The sequence below is a fragment of the Pleuronectes platessa genome, chromosome 6, assembly GCF_947347685.1.
Source record: "Pleuronectes platessa chromosome 6, fPlePla1.1, whole genome shotgun sequence".
Lineage (NCBI taxonomy): Eukaryota > Metazoa > Chordata > Actinopteri > Pleuronectiformes > Pleuronectidae > Pleuronectes > Pleuronectes platessa.
This window is the reverse complement of record NC_070631.1, coordinates 26312277-26330143: the sequence shown is the minus strand read 5'-3', so window position 1 is coordinate 26330143 and position 17867 is coordinate 26312277. Positions and strand designations below refer to the sequence as shown.

Genomic DNA, 17867 nt, shown 5'->3' with positions numbered 1-17867 from the left:
TTCTTCTTCTTCTTCTTCTTCAGGGTTTAGGTTGTTTACATGGGGTGACGCGTCGACGTAATCATCGTAATCGGTTACGTAAATACGTCGACTGCTTAATGTGAGTCGACGTGTCCAAGGAAGGTGGCTGCACCCCATCAGAGCATCATTTCACCCGAAGAGTGAAGCTGAAGCGAAACAAATCGCCCACGATCATTAAAGCATATGTCTCCAACAGGCGGGCCAGACCCAGACTCTGTTCTATATGGACCTAGACCTGTTATTATTATTACTAGATTCTGACGGAGCGGTTGTATTTTAACCTGCGCTGCTTTTTTCGCCTTTACGGTAGTCCTATTTCCTGGCAGTACAAGGAAGAGGAAGTGAGAACAAAGAGAACAGTTAAAGCTGTTTAGTTGTTAATATCTGTTGAGATTGTTCTGTTTAAATTGTTCATATGTGAAATCTAGTTAATGGAAAATTTTTAAAGGGGAAACTCAAACTACATCTTTATGTGCTTGGGTGTGTTTTGTTACTGAGAGATGAATTATTCCTTTTGAAAAGTTCAAATTGCACTAATTTTACCCTAAGATGATTTTTTGATAGACTGCTTAACTTCAATTTATAGTGTTTTGATGTTCCTCCAGAAAGTTCCATGAATTTTACTTAGTTTTTTTATTTATTTTGTTGTTGGACAGCTCAATGTAGATTGATATATTCCTATTACTTGACTGGAACAATGTGTTGCGGGTGGAAATCAAAGGCAGGAGTCGTCGTTCTCAAGTTAAAATTAAGCAGGTTTATTCAGATGTCACAGGTCAGGAAAACTGCGGTGTTAAGCAAATGGTCATGCATTGACCACTAATCCTACGCAGTAAGCTGCTCAGGAAAAATGGCGCCTAGACAAAGTGCGCACATTGTTTATATATCGATATACTGGGCGTGACAGAGGTTCTTGGATTGGTCGAGACTAGACGGAAGCTGCTGTATCTTACACGGGGCAGTGCCTCGTTGGTCGGAGCACAAGGCAGTCCTCCTCCTGGCATCGCGTGTTGATGATACTGTAGGTGCGCGCCATTGCTATGGTTACCAGAGGTCATAGTGTTCTGGCCTCAAAGCATTCTAAGACTGATGATCTCACAGGAGAGAGGACGTCTCCGAATTAATACAATGAAGTAATTCATGAAATACTGTGAGAAAAGGCATGCAAACCTCCTCTAATTCCCTGTTTGATAAGGAGCATGAAACATCTGAAGTTGAGGTGACATTGTGTGTGTGTGTGTGTGTGTGTGTGAGGGAGGTCTGCTCATTATCTGCCTTACCTCCCTCAGATGTTGGTCCTCTGCCTTGTGTGTGTGTGTGTGTGTGTGTGTGTGTGTGTGTGTGTGTGTGTGTGTGTGTGTGTGTGTGTGTGTGTGTGTGTGTGTGTGTGTGGTTAATGCTCAAAGGACATGGTATGTGTATCTGACCACACGTTAAAGTGTGTGTATGTCAATAAATGTCTTGGATTTTATTTTGTAGAGATTTAGTATGGAACTGTAAAAGGCAGATTAGCAGTTCAGGCTATTTTTTGCTGCGGAATATTGCCTTGCAGTGCATACTTGTTTGTATTTAATAGATGATTAAATAAATATGAATTACACAAATTACATATTTGATAAACTTATATTAATCGAGTATGAAAAAAAAAAAAAATATATCGGTGCAGTCCAAGTCAAATTACTCCCCCTCAGCCCCCTGTGAAGTATACTGCCCACAACTCAAAGTCCCATGCTCCAGACTTTTCTATCCATTATCTCTCACACAGGCCTGTCTGGTGTTGCCCTTCTAATTTCAAGGTTTTGTTTAGTCAGGAACTGGAAAGAAGAAGCCGTCCTTGCCACATGTTTAGTGTGAGATCAGCTTCTCATGAAAGCTGACTCGACAAGAGATTGTGTCCAATGTTTAGAGCTTAAAGGGATAGTTCACCCACAAACAAAAAGTCACTCATTATCTACTCACCACTTTGCTTATACAGGGGTTCTCGCTGTCAAAGCATAGGCGCGAGAGCTTGTGCAGTGTGAAGAAGTGGTCAGTATTCAATCTAATTTTATTGGATGTGGCTGCAGCCTTCTGAACCAGAGGATCAATCAGATAACAGCCCTTAGCTGTGCTGATTAATCATCTGGTGAAGGTGGAGGTTCTCTCTGATGCCACTTTTATTTAAAATTTCTCACACTTGGTTGTATAATCCTCATCTGTTGTAAGAAAGTCAGATATTTTCTGCCATGACGTCTCCTTCGCCTTGTTGAGTGTGAGTGTTTCCTTTCTTGATGAATAAGAGTTTGAATTCTTCATCAAGATAAATGATTATCTGTTGCTCTGCTGGAGAAATACATACTTCACAGGTTTTTGCGTCTTTTAGGGACATTTTATCTTCTTTTCTACAATGAATTATTCTGGGCTGTATGCACATGGCCAACACATGGTTTATCAAAACCTGGCTAGAGTTAGCTTTGCTTGGACCTTAAGAGAAGAGCATATGCACGTCAAGATAAGCATGATAGCTCCTCCTCTGCAGATTGGACAGTTTACACTTCTCAATGTCACAAATATTAATTTTCATTTGACATCACGTAGCACTTTCACTTTTGTATTCCAACTTTTTTACTTCATACATCTACTCTGATATATAATTATTATATTTTATTCTCCATTACATTTATTCGACATATTTAAAAAAACATGTAATATAACAAGCTGTTAAAACACATTGTTAATAACCAAACCAGTGGTTTTGAAAATGTTTCGCTTCTGAAAAACAAATGTACAGTGCTTTGCATAAGTATTCACCCCACTTGGACTTTTTCCTATTTTGTACTGTTACAAACTGGAATTCAAATAGACTTAAACAGACTTTTTCCCATTTTATCAACACAATATGCACAGTACTTTGAAGGTGCAAAATACCCAATTACACTTAATTGTGACACAAACAATGATGAATCAAAAAAGTTGACATCTGTTTGGTGCAAAAGTAGTCTTACATAAAGATTTTCCTCTGTGGTGCAGGTGAAGGTGCTCTCCCAGCCCCTCATCTCAACATACCCCCATCAAAAATGCAGCCTCCACCAGCCTCAGCCCTGCGCGGGGGCGCGGAATCGGTGGCACGCCGGCCGCTGACTTCTCTGAAGCGGGGCTGGGACGCGGAATTGGAGCCCCACTCGCCGTCGCCTCCAGTGTTGGGTGTGGGTCCGAACAGAGCCGCTCCCTCCTCCCGGTATGCGGCCACCAGGTCCTCCATCATCCTTACGAGTTCTCACTCCTGCTGCTCCGCTTCTCTGGCTGCGTCGAGCCCCACGTTGGGCTCCAGTGTGGCAGTGGTGCTTGACACCAGCGAGAGTCTGGACCCAATTTTGTAGACATCCTCCGGAGGTCATGTCTGGGAGTGGCTGTAGACAGTTTCAACTAGGGTTGCAAAGGGGCGGACAATTTCCGGTAAATTTCCGGTAAATTTCCGGTAACTTTCCGGAGACTTTCCATGGGTAGACTTTCCATGGGTATTCACCCCCCTTGGACTTTTTCCCATTATGTACTGTTACTAACTGGAATTCAAATAGACTTAAATAAACTTTTTCCCGTTTGATCAACAAAACATGCATAGTACTTTGGAGGTACAAAATAAATTTTATTGTGACACAAACAATAATGACAACAAAAAAGTTGACATCTGTTGGGTGCATAAGTATTCACCCCCCTGTGTCAATACTTGGTAGAACCCCCTTTCGCTGCAATTACAGCTGCAAGTCTTTTGGGGTATGTCTCTACCAGCTTTGCACATCTAGAGATGGAAAGGTTTGTCCATTCTTCTTGGCAAAAAAGATGAAGCTCAGTCAGATTGGAAGGAAACTGTCTGTGAACCGCAATCTTCAAGTCTTGCCAAGATTCTCTATTGGATTGAGGTCTGGGCTTTGACTGGGCCATTTTAAGACATTAACATTCTTTAATCCAAACCATTCCTTTGTAGCTCTGGCTGTATGTTTAGGGTCATTGTCCTGCTGGAAGATGAACCTCCGCCCCAGTCTCAAGTCTTTTGCAGACTGCATCAGATTTTCTTCAAGGATTTCCCTGTATTTGGCTCCATCCATCTTTCCCTCTATTCTGACCAGTTTCCCTGTACCTGCTGAAGAGAAGCATCCTCACAGCATGATGCTACCACCACCATGTTTCACTGTTGGGATGGTGTGCTCAGGGTGATGGGCAGTGTTGGGTTTTCGCCACACATAGCGTTTTGCATTGAGGCCAAAAAGTTCAATTTTGGTCTCATCTGACCAGAGCACCTTCTTCCACATGTTTGCTGTGTCTCCCACATGGCTTCTGGCAAACTCCAAACGGGATTTTTTATGGATCCCTTTCAACAATGGCTTTCTTCTTGCCACTCTTCCATAAAGGCCAGATTTGTGGAGTAGACGACTAATAGTTGTCCTGTGGACAGATTCCCCACCTCAGCTGTGGATCTCTGCAACTCCTCCAGAGTAACCATGGGCCTCCTGGTTGCTTCTCTGATTAATTTTCTCCTTGTCCGACTCTTCAGTTTGGGTGGACGGCCTCCTCTTGGTAGGTTTGCGGTTGTGCCATATTCTTTCCATTTTCTTATGATGGATTTTATGGTGCTCAGAGAGATGTTCAAAGCTCTGGATATTTTTTTATAACCTAACCCTGCTTCATATTTCTCCACAACTTTATCCCTGACCTGTTTGGTGAGCTCCTTGGTCTTCATGATGCTGTTTGTTCAGTAATGATCTCCAACAAACTCTGAGTCCGTCACAGAACAGGTGTATTTATACTGAGATTAAATTGCAGACAGGTGGACCCTATTTACTAATTATGTGACTTGCAAATGTGACTTGTGAATGCAATTGGTCGCACCAGATCTTTGTTAGGGGTTTCACAGTAAAGGGGGTGAATACATATGCACTCAACACTTTTCAGATTTTTATTTGTAAATAATTGTGAAATCCATGTAATATTTCCCCCCACTTCCAAATGATGCACTATTTTGTGTTGGTCCATTACATAAACTCACGATGAAATAAATTTTAATCTGTGGTTATACCATGACAAAATGTAGAAAAGTCCAAAGGGGGTGAATACTTATGCAAGGCACTGTACATAGTCAGAACATACACTGTGAAAAACAGAGTAACAAACGTACCCTTGGTTAAAGGGGCGCATCTGATCTTTTTCCTGTAAAAGAAACAAAACAAAGGAAAAAGCTCTTAACCAACGACATCATGACTTGACGGAGGTCTTATCATCCATGAGAACGTTTTCTTCCACCACACACACATCGTACCTGCAAGATGTCTTTTCCACAAAAAATAGGTGACTATTGAACCAACCACCAAAAGACCCACAACAACCACTACAACGATGATTGCAGTTGCTGCCTTTTTCAAACTGTCATTTCCACATTCAGCGTCAGTTGAAGCTGTTCCTGGTTTCATCAGCTGAAGGTTTTGTGATTCACATCTGGAACGACAGGTGAACATTTTCACAGGACCATGTAGAGGCACCACAGATTCACTGCTAGTGTAAGAAACCAGGCACGTCCATGTCTGGTGTGACTCTTTACTTACTGTGTGTGTGGTCGACAAGACGTATGCGTCCCATCACAAAATGTTCCATCACTGCATTCAGAGCACTGAGAGTCTGTGAGGGGTGTTCCTGTACAAACACAAACTATACACAGTTACTAGTGTACACATCATATTAGCATTATATAGCAAAGTGGTATTTGACATCAGACCTGTCTGATTTCCAAAGGTAAACAAATATTTGATCATTGATGTTTTTGAACAGGAAATATTTCTTTCTTCAAATTCTCTCCTTTTTATGTGAGGTGTGATGAAATGTAGAGCAGCATGCCACTAAACTTACAAACAGGATTCTATAAACTAAGGAACATTGACAGAATTCTGTTCTTCTATGTTATATTCAATGATACAGAAAACATTCTTTTATCTCATCACACCTGGATCACTGAACTGTCTTTTATGACTATATTCATTATTTGTTTTAATATATGCTTTGTAATATTGGTTTGAGTAATGTGTAAAGATAAGGTCAGATAAGATGAACCTTTAATAATCCTCCATTTCCCAGTCAACACAGCAGCACAGGGAAAGCAGTGCATGGGCAAATTGTAGTAAGAATAAAAATATGAATATAAATAAATTAAACAACACCTTATATATTAGGCTGTTTTTCAAAATTGTCAAATTATTGTTAATTGTGTCAGACTGCCACTCAGCTCTCTCACTCTTTTGAAAGAAGGTTATTATTATTATTGCTATTACCATAGTTGCACAGGAAGATGGGTAAAACAATGCACAGACCCATATGTGGATGTCTGTATGCAGACCAAATTGTGTGTCCATGTTGATTGTACACATTGACTGTGCATGCTCCAGGTCCAATATATCTGCCTACTGGAGTGAAATGTGGTGTCAGGTACGTATGCACTGAACGCCAGAACAACGCAGAGCCTCATTTTAAGAATGGAACTGTGTGACCTGAACGAGTTCTCAACTCTCAGCTAAGAAGGAATGCAGAAAGTTTGGTCTGCCCCTCTCTATTTAAGTCTAGACATGTCTTATGCTATTCCTAATGGTGCTTTTATAACGAACGTCCAGATTACATTCAAAGTCAATGCAAAGACGTGTCAGGATGAAAAATTCATATCTCTCGCCCTGGGTGTCGCATTTAACACCATGCCAAAACCTTTAGTTGAAACATTGGAAATCCACTTGACAATTCATTGACTGGATGGCTCAAATAAGCTGCTCTGTGTTCTTCATAGCTTTTCACAGTTTTGAAAGATAAAATCTTTAAGTCAGCTTTAGAAAACGCACCTCTGTGTTTGATGTACTGCCCTGGTTGACATTGTTTGTGTTTCTGTGCTGCTGCACAGTTGTTCCCTATGCGGTCTATACAGTAGAATCCTTCCAGAGGTTCACAAACTGAATCCGTTGATGCTGTGCATGAAGTGTTTGTCTTCAGACCAGAATCTGTCGACACATAGAGGATACATATGAAGGAGGGCACATATGAACATACAAAACTGCTGAAGTATGTATTCTATGAGAAAATAACTATGACTTTTTTGTGTGGCAAAATATCATTAAAACTAATCTTTAGTGCTTATTACATCTTTAGGAAATAAAATAAAATACATTTTCCAATCTATAAGTCTACAAGGATGAAGGATAAACCTGCCGTAAACACATCACATTGGACTGATCTCCTGGTGGCAGGAACAAGGAGATATGAAGTGAGCAACTGAGTTTTGTAAAATGTCTCACTTTTGCCATTACTGCAAGTCCCACTGAGAGAAACCACAGAGCACAGCAGAGTCTCATAACTTGACTGTAAAAAAGAAGAACTAAAAATATGAACTTCATCATGTGCAATGTCTTATGACCTAGATATGCAAGAAGAGGCTCTTGTGACTCCTTATCCACTATCTCAGTTTCATCTATGCCAAATCAGTAATATGCAGGAAACTATTCTAATCAGACTAACACAGTGACACTGTAAAACATCATCAGAACAGCTCAGCTCCGTGTCAGCTCACACACTGTAAGACTTGCAGTAACATGCCTCCTTAATGATTTTAAACCTACAGTAAATGTCAACACACAAATCTACCTGGACCACAGGTCGTGCAGGGGAAACACTTTTTAAGTCCAGTGGGATGATTCATGAAGGTGTCATTCACACAGGGCAAACAGGAAGCGCTCCTGAACTCTGTGCAGTGTGTTTTAACACGATTTCCTGTTGAAAAGAAAACCATTTAATTTCATGAGATGTATGTTGAACAAAGACAAATCATCTTGAGGAAGTGCAGGTTATAACGTAACATTGTAACATGTGCTGCATTTGTATTACTTACAACAGAAGAAGCCAAAACATTAAAAAAAACATTCTAGCCTATTCTTCTCTTTCAGGATCTTACCAGAGGGACAAAGAAGACAGCATTCATTCCCTATCTGATACTCAGTTGGATGACAAGTCAGTGTAGTCACACCAAAGACTTTGACCAAAAGTATCTGTGAAGGACAGGGCAAATGTTTTCATCTCAGTTAAACTTGGTTGACATGTTGACAATAAATGAGAGAGGAGAGGAGACGACTGAACACTAAAGCGACCAAATATGTATTCTTTCATTAATCAATTATGCAGTTGGAAAAATTTATAAAACAAAAAGAAAAACAAATATCTCTGGGTGAAAAAAGTGCTGTCACCGACAAAGATGTCAAAAGTATTTGTTTTGATAGGATGTGCTGTTAACAAAATCATGTGATCTCTGCAGAGGGATTAATACATTGTTGTTGTGAACTTGTCTGAGCGGAGAATCTCCTGCTGCGATGTGCATGTGTGAAAGGGAAACTGCAGAGAATGTCAGTCACCCAATTCTCTGTAGATCCTCCACAGGACATGTCTACAAAACGGCTAATAAGTGACAGAGACAAGAAAAGAGGATCAAAACTGTAAATGACGAGGAGCAGTGTGACGCAACTTTACCAACAAAGGTGCAGCCTCCAAATGTTTACTTCTCAGATTCATGTTGAACGGCAAGTTGGTTAGGGTTAGGGTTAGGGTTAGGGTTTTCTCTGCAGTTTCCCTAACCCTTTTCTTGAGCTGAAGTCACCCTCATTGAGATCCGGCTGGAGATGTTTTTTAAATCCCAAAACGAGGGAGACATCTGGAAACAAAGAGGACTCAGATTTACAAACTGCATAGAACAGCAGGGGACCTATCAACATTACTGCTGCTAATCTAATAAAGTCTGTCTTTCTTTCATTTTCAGTGAGTGGTAACATTAATATCCAAGGACTAATAAATAGGTAAACTGGACTTGGTTGAGTTTCTTGAAGACAATACACGTGACATCCGAGAGGCTTCTTTATTTCTAACTGTCTGCTGGTCCACCCCAAACACCAAACACCCAGACAGAAGCAGAGCAACGTGGTTCATGCAGTTGAATGTAGTGAGGAATGCTCAGACCTGTAAATTGGGGAAACTAAACAATCTCTTCATTAACACATGGCACAGCACAGGAGAGCTGGTGACTCAGGTCAGGACTCAGCAGTCTGCCTAAATCTAAAGGACAATGGACGTTCATTTGAACAAAAAAGGAAGTCCACATTTTAGCCAAGAAAGACAGATGTTATGAAAGAGAAGTGAAGGAAGTCATGTACGTCAAACTAGAAAAAACATATCTTAACAGAAGAGGAGGGTTAAGACACAACCTCTCAACAACATACAACAGAGTCCTGACTTCCATCCCCAGGAAGTTTCACTGCAATTCACACGTTAGGACCATTGACCCCCAGGGGGCAGGTGTGTCAACAACTCCCAGTGAAACCAACAGCAGGGTGGGGCCAGCCTCTCAGGTAACCTCAAGGAAACTTAACCAAGTCCAGTTGACCTGTTTTCTAGCACTTTGATATATCATGATCTGGATGACTGAGTGTCTTCACAGGCAGATAACATTAATCATTACACCTAGCACTGGAGTCAGCTCAGCTTTTACAGCCCATTGCTCTGCTCACAGTCCAAAGTTCATGTTTCTGTTCCCTTTCAAAGTTCGCAAATGGTTCCATGGTTCAGTGAGATCAAGTGGATTTGAGATAAGGGTGTAACCTACATGGGTTGTTGGCTGTAATAATACTGTAATAATGATACTGTAACACAAAGAGAGTATTCACCAAACTTCTGATGTGTTCAGAGGTGGGGGTGTGTTTACGTGATTTTTTTTTTCAAATATTAAGACTCAACCCTTCATCGATACCTGAAAGTGAAAGTTATACACAAATCAAACACAGACCATGTTAACAGACATTAACAATATTTCCCTATGGCAAGTCGTTGGAGCATTTATTCCATATCCTTAATTTCACATGTCAGTCCCCTCCCCTAGTTTGGTCTTTGTCAGCAAGAGTTGGAAATTTGTTCGCACTAGTTCGGCATTTTTATAGTTGAACAAAAAATCGTACTAGTCACTCTTTTCAGTATCTAGTGGCACTTTTGTTCAAATAGTTACAACAGAAACTTTAATATTAGCACTACGCATCGCACTAGTAGCACTGAAGTCCCTGCTAGTGTTTTTTTTGCCGCACTAGTAGCCCTCTGGACTGAAATAGTAATGCTGAAAGTCTTACTAGCTAACTAGTAAGCTTTAACAGCTCTGGCATGTTAGCTAGTCCAACATGGATGCAGCGCACTAGTAAACTAGTAGCCTTCAATTTTCTGTAAATCCAATTATTCCTGAATGGAAATGTTGGATTTTACTTTGAAAATCTCTTAATCGATACAGTAAAAATTTTTGATCTTCATTATGTGGATAGTCAGAGAGGTCCTGAACACAGTCATATCAGTCTCTCTCTGGAATAATTTAGCAAAGTATGTTTACAGTACTTTGAAATATCCAATAATGATCTATTCCACAGTGGAAATGTTGGACTTTACTTTATCAATATCTCTTAATCTGTACAGTAAAAATGTTTGATCTTCAGTATGTGGATAGTCTGAGAGGTCCTGAACACAGGCATATCAGTGTCTCTCTGGAATTATTGAGCAAAGTATTTTTATAGTACTTTAAATATCCCGAAATCTGCTACTTGAAGCTAAAAATGTGTGACTTTTATTTTGTAAAATCTCTAAATTGATACAGTAAAACTGCTATTCATAAAAATGACACAGGTAAGATGGTATAAACTTCTTGTGAATATAATCCAATCCATTTTATTTTCAATCATGTTTTTTGTATATGCTCCATGTCAGTTTATTTTGAAAACCGGATGTTTTTCCTCTGACTTCGAGTACTCGTTCCCGTTTCTGTCAGTTCGAATGCGATTACCATAAATGTCAGTATATGGGTGCAGTAGAATTTCCCTGTCGGCTGACTTGACCACAGAGATAGCCATAGTTCCCTGACATTGAAACTTCCATGATAACACCAGTACACAGCAAGCAGATAGTTGACCTCTAGTGAATATGTGTGAATATGCTTCCATCTTTACCGAACTTCTAAATCTCAGGTGGTTGTTGATACCTGCACCTCTCTAGTCTTTAATAAAACTGCTGCAGCTTTGGATAAAAGCGTCAACTAAATTAAATGTAACGTCATGAGATGTTTAAGCTGGACGTATCTGTTGCACTGTTTCCTTTCAGCAAAGATGTTGCCGATATATCTGGAACATCTTAACAACCTACTGGCTCACTCCTGCTCTTTATAATGCAACATACCAAGGTTATATAGAAATTCAGTCTGCTGTCCGTCGTTAATGTGATAAGATATAAGACATTCTGCAGGTTCCTTCAATAGGCAGTTAGTTTTCATTTCACAGTGACGGACGGGTGTTTACTCACAGATTCGAATGTCCAGGATCCATAAATCGGAGCGAAAAGGTATTCGTTTCTTTGTAGTATACTTTCTGTTTCTCTCTCTGTCTCTCTCTCTCTCTCTGTCTATCTCTCTCTCTCTCTCTCTCTCTCTGTCATGGCGGAGTGAGGGGGGAGCTGAGAGCTGTGTGTGAGTGTGAAAGGTATAGTGGGTTTAAGACTGAGCTTTATAAATTAGGTGTATGTTTATTTGTTCGTCTTTAGTTGTCTAGTTGTATTTTTTTGTTTAGATTAGTTTGCGGAGTAAGTGTGTGTGCTGAGGGAAAATTCAGGGTCTGGGCACAGCGATGCCAAAGCCTGCAAGGCAAGCCTCGGGGTGAAGTGTAGTCAGGGAAGCGCTCTCTCTCAGGAAGACGCGCACGGTCTCTTTTAACTGCACAGGAAATCCCACTTTAGACAGGAATCACATAGAGCCATATCCCGCATCGTGTCACATTATCTCCACCATGCTTGACAGATGGCGTCAGGTACTCTTCCAGCATCTTTTCACCTGTTCTGCGTCTCACAAATGTTCTTCTGTGTGATCCAAACACCTCAAACTTTGACTCGTATGTCCATAACACTTTTTTCCCAATCTTCCTCTGTCCAATGTGTGTTCTTTTGCCCATATCAATCTTTTCTTTTTATTTCCCAGTCTCAGATATGGCCTTTTCTTTGCCACTCTGCCTAGAAGGCCATTTAAAGAAGCTGCCAGTTGAGGACCTGTGAGGCGTCTATTTCTCAAACTAGAGACTCTTATATACTTGTCTTCTTGCAGAGTTGTGCACCGGGGCCTCCCACTTCACTTTCTAATCTGGTTAGAGCCCGTTTGTGCTGTTCTCTGAAGGGAGTAGTACACACCGTTGTATGAAATGTTCAGTTTCCTCGCAATTTCTCACATGGAATAGCCTTCATTTCTGAGAACAAGAATAGATGGCGAGTTTCACATGAAAGTTCTCTTTTTCTGGCCATTTTGAGAGCATTATCGAACCCACAAATGTGATGCTCCAGATACTCAACTAGCTCAAAGGAAGGCCAGTTTTATAGCTTCTCTCACCAGCTAAACAGTTTTCAGCTGATGTTTCCACCTAGAATAGTCATTTACCACATTAACAATGTATAGAGTGTATTTCTGATTGATTTAATGTTATCTTTATTGAAAAAAACAGTGCTTTTCTTTGAAAAATAAGGATATTTCCAAGTGACCCCAAACTTTTGAACGGTAGTGTATATATATATATATATATATGTGTCCGTATCAAGATTACGTTGAGGCAACAATATGCTTGTTAACTCAGATAAAACAGAGGTTCTAATACTTGGCCCTAAACACCTGCGCTAGATGACATTGCCCTGCTTCCAATGAAACAGTCAGGAACTTGGGAGTGATCTTCGATCCCGATTTATCCTTTAATTCTCACTTAAAAACTCATTTCTAGGACCGCTTTCTTTCACTTGTGTAACATCTCGAAAATCAGACATGTCCTTTCTCAAAAAGATGTAGAAAAACTAGGCCATGCCTTTGTTACATCCAGACCTGATTATTGTAATTCCTTATTATCAGGCTCCAGCAGTAAGTCGTTATAGACTCTGCATCTTGCTAAAAATGCTGCAGCACGTGTCCTGACAAGAACTAAGAAGAGAGACCACATTTATCCTGTATTAGCTTCACTACACTGGCTTCCGGTTAAATCTATTAGAATTTAAAATGTTCCTCCTCACCTTCAAGGCCCTTATCATATGGCACCATACATTAAAGAGCTGATAGTACCTTATCAACCAACTAGAGCACTGCCCGAATTTAGGCTTACTGGTCGTAGACCGTCTGCAAAGTGCAACACCAAAAAGAGACGTTACAAAAATAATGATGTGTTTCTCACCAAAATCAAATCTTTCTTGCTCATATTTTGGACAGTGTACTATAAAATGAACTGTTTCCTCTTTGCAACAATAATGATATTTTTCTGTATCATCATGTCTTCCTGCACAGTGTATTCCTGTGTGTCCAAATGTAAGTCTCTAGTTATTATTGTTTCTTCATCTGTTTCTTCCTGCCCATCTCATTTCTCTACAGCCTCCTTTGCAAGTTTATCTGACATTTTATTTCTCTTAACACCAATATGTGCCGGCTCCATAAAAAAACATGGAGTTTAACTTCCATCATTTGAATTTAGCATTAGTATTTGTTGTATTTCAATCAAAAATTCCAGTCTGCTGTCTGAGTGATTGTTGTGTCTTCTGGATAATGCTGAACTTGGATTTGAACAAATAATTGCATTAATGGCTGCTTGTCCTGTATCCACTGGAGTGCTAACATTATTGCAATAATTTCTCCTGTATACTGAGCCCCTCACTGATCTTTTCCCTATTTTAATATGAAATTCTAGAATTATAATTGCTACTCCCACCTTACTGAATAGATTATTTGATGCATCTGTATAAACCTTAATATAACTGCTGTTACTGTCATTATTGTTTACATTTTTTTATAATGTGAAATCCACATTAGCATTAGTATCCAAGGTGCTATTGCTGCTAATGGTCGTGTTGGACTGAAGTCTAATTCTGCTATGTTAAGTTCTGTTGCTCTTTGTGCTACTGTCCATCCAAAGCTTGGTTTTAAACAAGGTTTTAAAGTTTCCTGTGGGATCCAGTAAAGAACATCCTGTGTTGGATGTTCTTTACTGGATCCCTGTAAATTTTCCTTTAGTCCTTCTCATATCTAGAGGCATTTCTCCCCTTTCTACCTGTAATGCTGCTGGTCGGGTTGTTTTATAAGCACCTTTTCATGATCTCATTGCTTGGTATTGAATTCTATCACATTTTTGGAGAGATGTGCTTGCTGCTGATCCATACACCATCCAACCACGATCTAATGATGATCTTATGAACCACTGTATATGGCCTTCAAATCTGTTTTACCTGCCCCTGTACACTAAGCACCTCAGCATATTTAGCACTTCCTTACATTTATCTATTACTTTTTGAATATGTATATAACTCATGTAATTCTTTCATAAATCAAAGACCTTAAATATTTAAAGCTCTTTACTCTCTCAGTTTTTATAGTTTTAGTTTCACTTCATTACCTCGTAAAGAACATTGTTTTTGTCATCCAAACTATTTTAGTTACCAAGCTGCTCTTACTATTTGGACACCACAACAAACTTCCCTCACCTCACCTGTTCTCTCCCTTTACTCGTCCTCCAATATACATATACATGTCCTTGTTGGACTTCAACCATCACTTTGTATAAATATGCCTTGGCAGACTAACTTCACACATAAATCATTTCCTCCTGTTATTTTGAACCACTCAATCGGAAAAAAAAACATTTCCATTTAACCACACTGCATCTTGTTTGCTGTATATCTAACCCAGGCCACCTAGTACATACAGCCACGTCTTCTAATGCACATGTAAGGCAGGAGGTGTATCCATATTAAAATGTTCATAACCCAGTGAATTTTCAAATCAAAGATTGCTAGGTCATGATTAAAAATTGTACCTTTCAGACAAAAATAATCCTATAACATTGGATTTTTTAACCCTAAGTACATTACATTACATCACATTTAGCTGATGCTTGTGCATTCAACCATGAGGGTACAAACACAGAACAACGAGAATCAAGAGAGTATTATTTCTTCAAGAAAGCTAAACTTAAAGGTGTTATAAGAAAGTGCCATTTAAGTACTACTAAATTGTTAGTTTAAACTTTTATTCAAAGTAATAGGTTCTACGTGCATCATTTTTTCTGACTACATGTTAAAAGGCTACCATGGTGATATTTCCAGTATAGATGAAGACTGAGTTTATAAAAGATTAAAATACAAAATGCATTATGTTAATACATGTTAATTATTTCTAGGCTTCATAATGTTTGGATTTTTAAACACTTACAGCAAAATATTACAGATCAACTTCTTAGATAAAAAAAATCGAATTAATTTGATAAGCTTGATTTGGCTCTATGGGTGTTGCTTCACTGATATTGGGCATATATAGGCTCCTGGACTTATAAGACACACTTTCAATTCAATTAAAATATATTCGTAAAGTGCAAAATCATTACATGAATTGTCTCAAGGCCCTTTACAAAGTAAGGTTGAGACCTTAAACCCAACAGTTCCCACAATAAGCAACACTTTGACAACTGTGGAGAGAAAAAAAATCCCTCATTAACTGCAAGAAACCACTAGAACAAGATTCAATGTGGGCGTCCATCTCCTTGACTTGATGGGGTGATTAATGAAAAATGGGGAAGAGAGGAGAGCTGGGTGGGAAAGCAAGAAGAGAAGACATTTATTTTATTGTCCCCCCCAACATTAAAATAAAATATCTGCCCCTCCCATCTTCAGTTTCAGTTGTTGCACAGCACACAATACCAAGTGTTACTTACTTTTGTAACACAGAGATCTCATGTAAACAGCACATATTCTGCATTCCCCAAACAGTACCAGCCAAAAAAGGAAAGATGCTACACCAAATGTTTTGTTTGAAACAAATTCTTTCTACTATCACATCAAGGATTACAATAACACAAGGTGTATATGTCCACATTTCAAACACCCATCTTAAATATAGAGAGACCATTCCAGTCTACAAAACTTAAGTTATAATAATAAATTGCCTAATGAATAAGTTATACTCATCCTTTCTAAGACTGCTCTCTTGTGCAATTTTCCACCGGTGATATAATGATGATGAATCGGCCCGCATGTTTGGCATGTAGTTGTTAACATGTTGATGATTGAATCCCATTTGAAACACTGTTGCTAAAACTGTCTTGTCCAGTCATACTCGTGATGAGATTAATTACAGATTAACAGACTGGTACAGTGACAGTTTTTCCATGACATTTGCCTCGTCTGAGTTCATCAGGCCTCAAACTCTGAAATTCAATGTAGCGCAGAAGAAAATTCAGCTTCTGTTCAGTATCTCTTATGACAGCCACAGCAACTTCAGTAGATTTGCAAAGAGCATCAACCTACAAGGACAAGTTTAGAGCATATTAAAGAAGACCCACCCCTGAGCCTCAACCATCCCAGTCTAACCAAGAGGAGACCATTTATAGTTGAAGTTATTTTGGTGACCCTACACTCCTCATAGGTGGAGTCATTCATTATTATTAATAATCCTCAAAATGCCAAGACATATTTTTCCCAAACGAGGGCTGAAGTCTGACCAGGAGACCATTTAGTCAGGGTGTGGTGAGCAGGTGGAACCAAGGAGTGAGGCAGATCAAGTCCAATGAAACAGAATTTATTGAAAAAAATTAAATAAGTGGCAGGATCACGAATACAAGCAGGCAGAGACAAAGACAAAGACTGATCCTATTTGATTTAAATCCAAACTGAAACTAGCAACAAACTAGAAACAGGTAGCAAGTAACACTGTACAAGGGTGGAGTTCATGATTATTAATAATAAAAATCCTCAAAAGTAAGCCTGAATATGTTTTCTCTAATATTAGAGTTGTGGTATGAACAAGAAAATACCGTTTGTCGGTGTAATAATTTTGGTGATTCAACAGTGATAATATTTAACATTTTTGCAGTATATGTTTTCGGCGTTGCACTTTGTTGACGATCCCTGCTAACTTGGATTACTACTTGGTTCGATGAAAATGAAACTATAACTGGTTTTGTACTTTACTCTGATTGGACGGAGGCTTCACTTGTGATTCGATCTTACTATTGATCTGAATATTCTGAATTTGTGAAACTCTTTTCAGCTTCTTCCTTTTCTTCTTCTTCTTCTTGTTTAGGGTTCATGTTCCCTTTAGGTTGTTTACATGGGCAGGGGTGTGGCGTCGACGTAATCAACGTAATCGGTTACGTAAATACGTTGATTGCGTAATGTGAGTCGACGTGTTACAAGGAAGGTGGCTGCACCCCATCAGAGCATCATTTCACCCGAAGAGTGAAGCTGAAGCGAAACAAATCGCCCAACAGGCGGGCCCGACCCAGACTCTGTTCTATATGGACCCAGACCTGTTATTATTACTAGATTCTGACGGAGCGTTTGTATTTTTAACCTGCGCTGCTTTGTTCGTCTTTACGGTAGTCCTATTTCCTGGCAGTACAAGGAAGAGGAAGTGGGAACAAAGAGAAAAGTTAAAGCTGTTTAGTTGTTTATATCTGTTGAGGTTGTTCTGTTTAAATTGTTCATATGTGAAATCTAGTTAATGGAACATTTAAAAAGGGGAAACTCAAACTACATCTTTATGTACTTGGATGTGTTTTGTTACTGAGAGATGAATTATTCCTTTTTAAAAGTTCAAATTGCACTAATTTTACCCTAAGATGATTTTTTGATAGACTGCTTAACTTCAATTTATAGTGTTCCTCCAGAAAGTTCCATGAATTTTACTTTTTTTTATTTATTTTGTTGTTGGACAGCTCAATGTAGCTTGACATATTCCTTTTACTTGACTGGAACAATGTCTTGGATTTTAT

At 39.3% G+C, this 17867-nt stretch overlaps 1 protein-coding gene across 3 annotated transcripts; it reads right to left on the bottom strand.

The window, feature by feature from the left end:
- Window positions 1-3625: 3625 nt before the first annotated feature.
- On the bottom strand, window positions 3626-11539 carry LOC128442054 (tumor necrosis factor receptor superfamily member 14). 3 transcript variants are annotated; one of them, XM_053424247.1, is made up of 8 exons: window positions 11395-11539; window positions 8545-8725; window positions 7976-8069; window positions 7669-7794; window positions 6873-7028; window positions 5598-5685; window positions 5315-5490; window positions 3626-5205 (listed from the first exon to the last, which is right to left on the bottom strand). In XM_053424247.1, exons 2-8 carry the CDS (start codon window positions 8584-8586, stop codon window positions 5180-5182), a joined length of 708 nt encoding a protein of 235 aa, XP_053280222.1. In that variant the 5' UTR covers window positions 8587-8725; window positions 11395-11539; the 3' UTR covers window positions 3626-5179. The 3 variants fall into 3 exon arrangements, with proteins under 3 accessions (XP_053280222.1, XP_053280221.1, XP_053280220.1); XM_053424246.1 differs by adding an exon at window positions 9732-9814 and having other exon boundaries at window positions 3626-5490; window positions 11395-11537; XM_053424245.1 differs by having other exon boundaries at window positions 3626-5490.
- Between the last annotated feature and the right edge of the window lie 6328 nt (window positions 11540-17867).

Excerpts from the sequence above, each read along its gene's own strand:
- LOC128442054 (XM_053424245.1), bottom strand. The coding sequence starts at position 8,586 with ATGAATCTGAGAAGTAAACATTTGGAGGCTGCACCTTTGTTG. Across the intron at positions 7,795-7,975 it reads CTGTCTTCTTTGTCCCTCTG|GAAATCGTGTTAAAACACAC; the intron begins GTAAGATCCTGA and ends TCTTTTCAACAG. Across the intron at positions 5,491-5,597 it reads TCTTGTCGACCACACACACA|ATGTGAATCACAAAACCTTC; the intron begins GTAAGTAAAGAG and ends CTGTCGTTCCAG.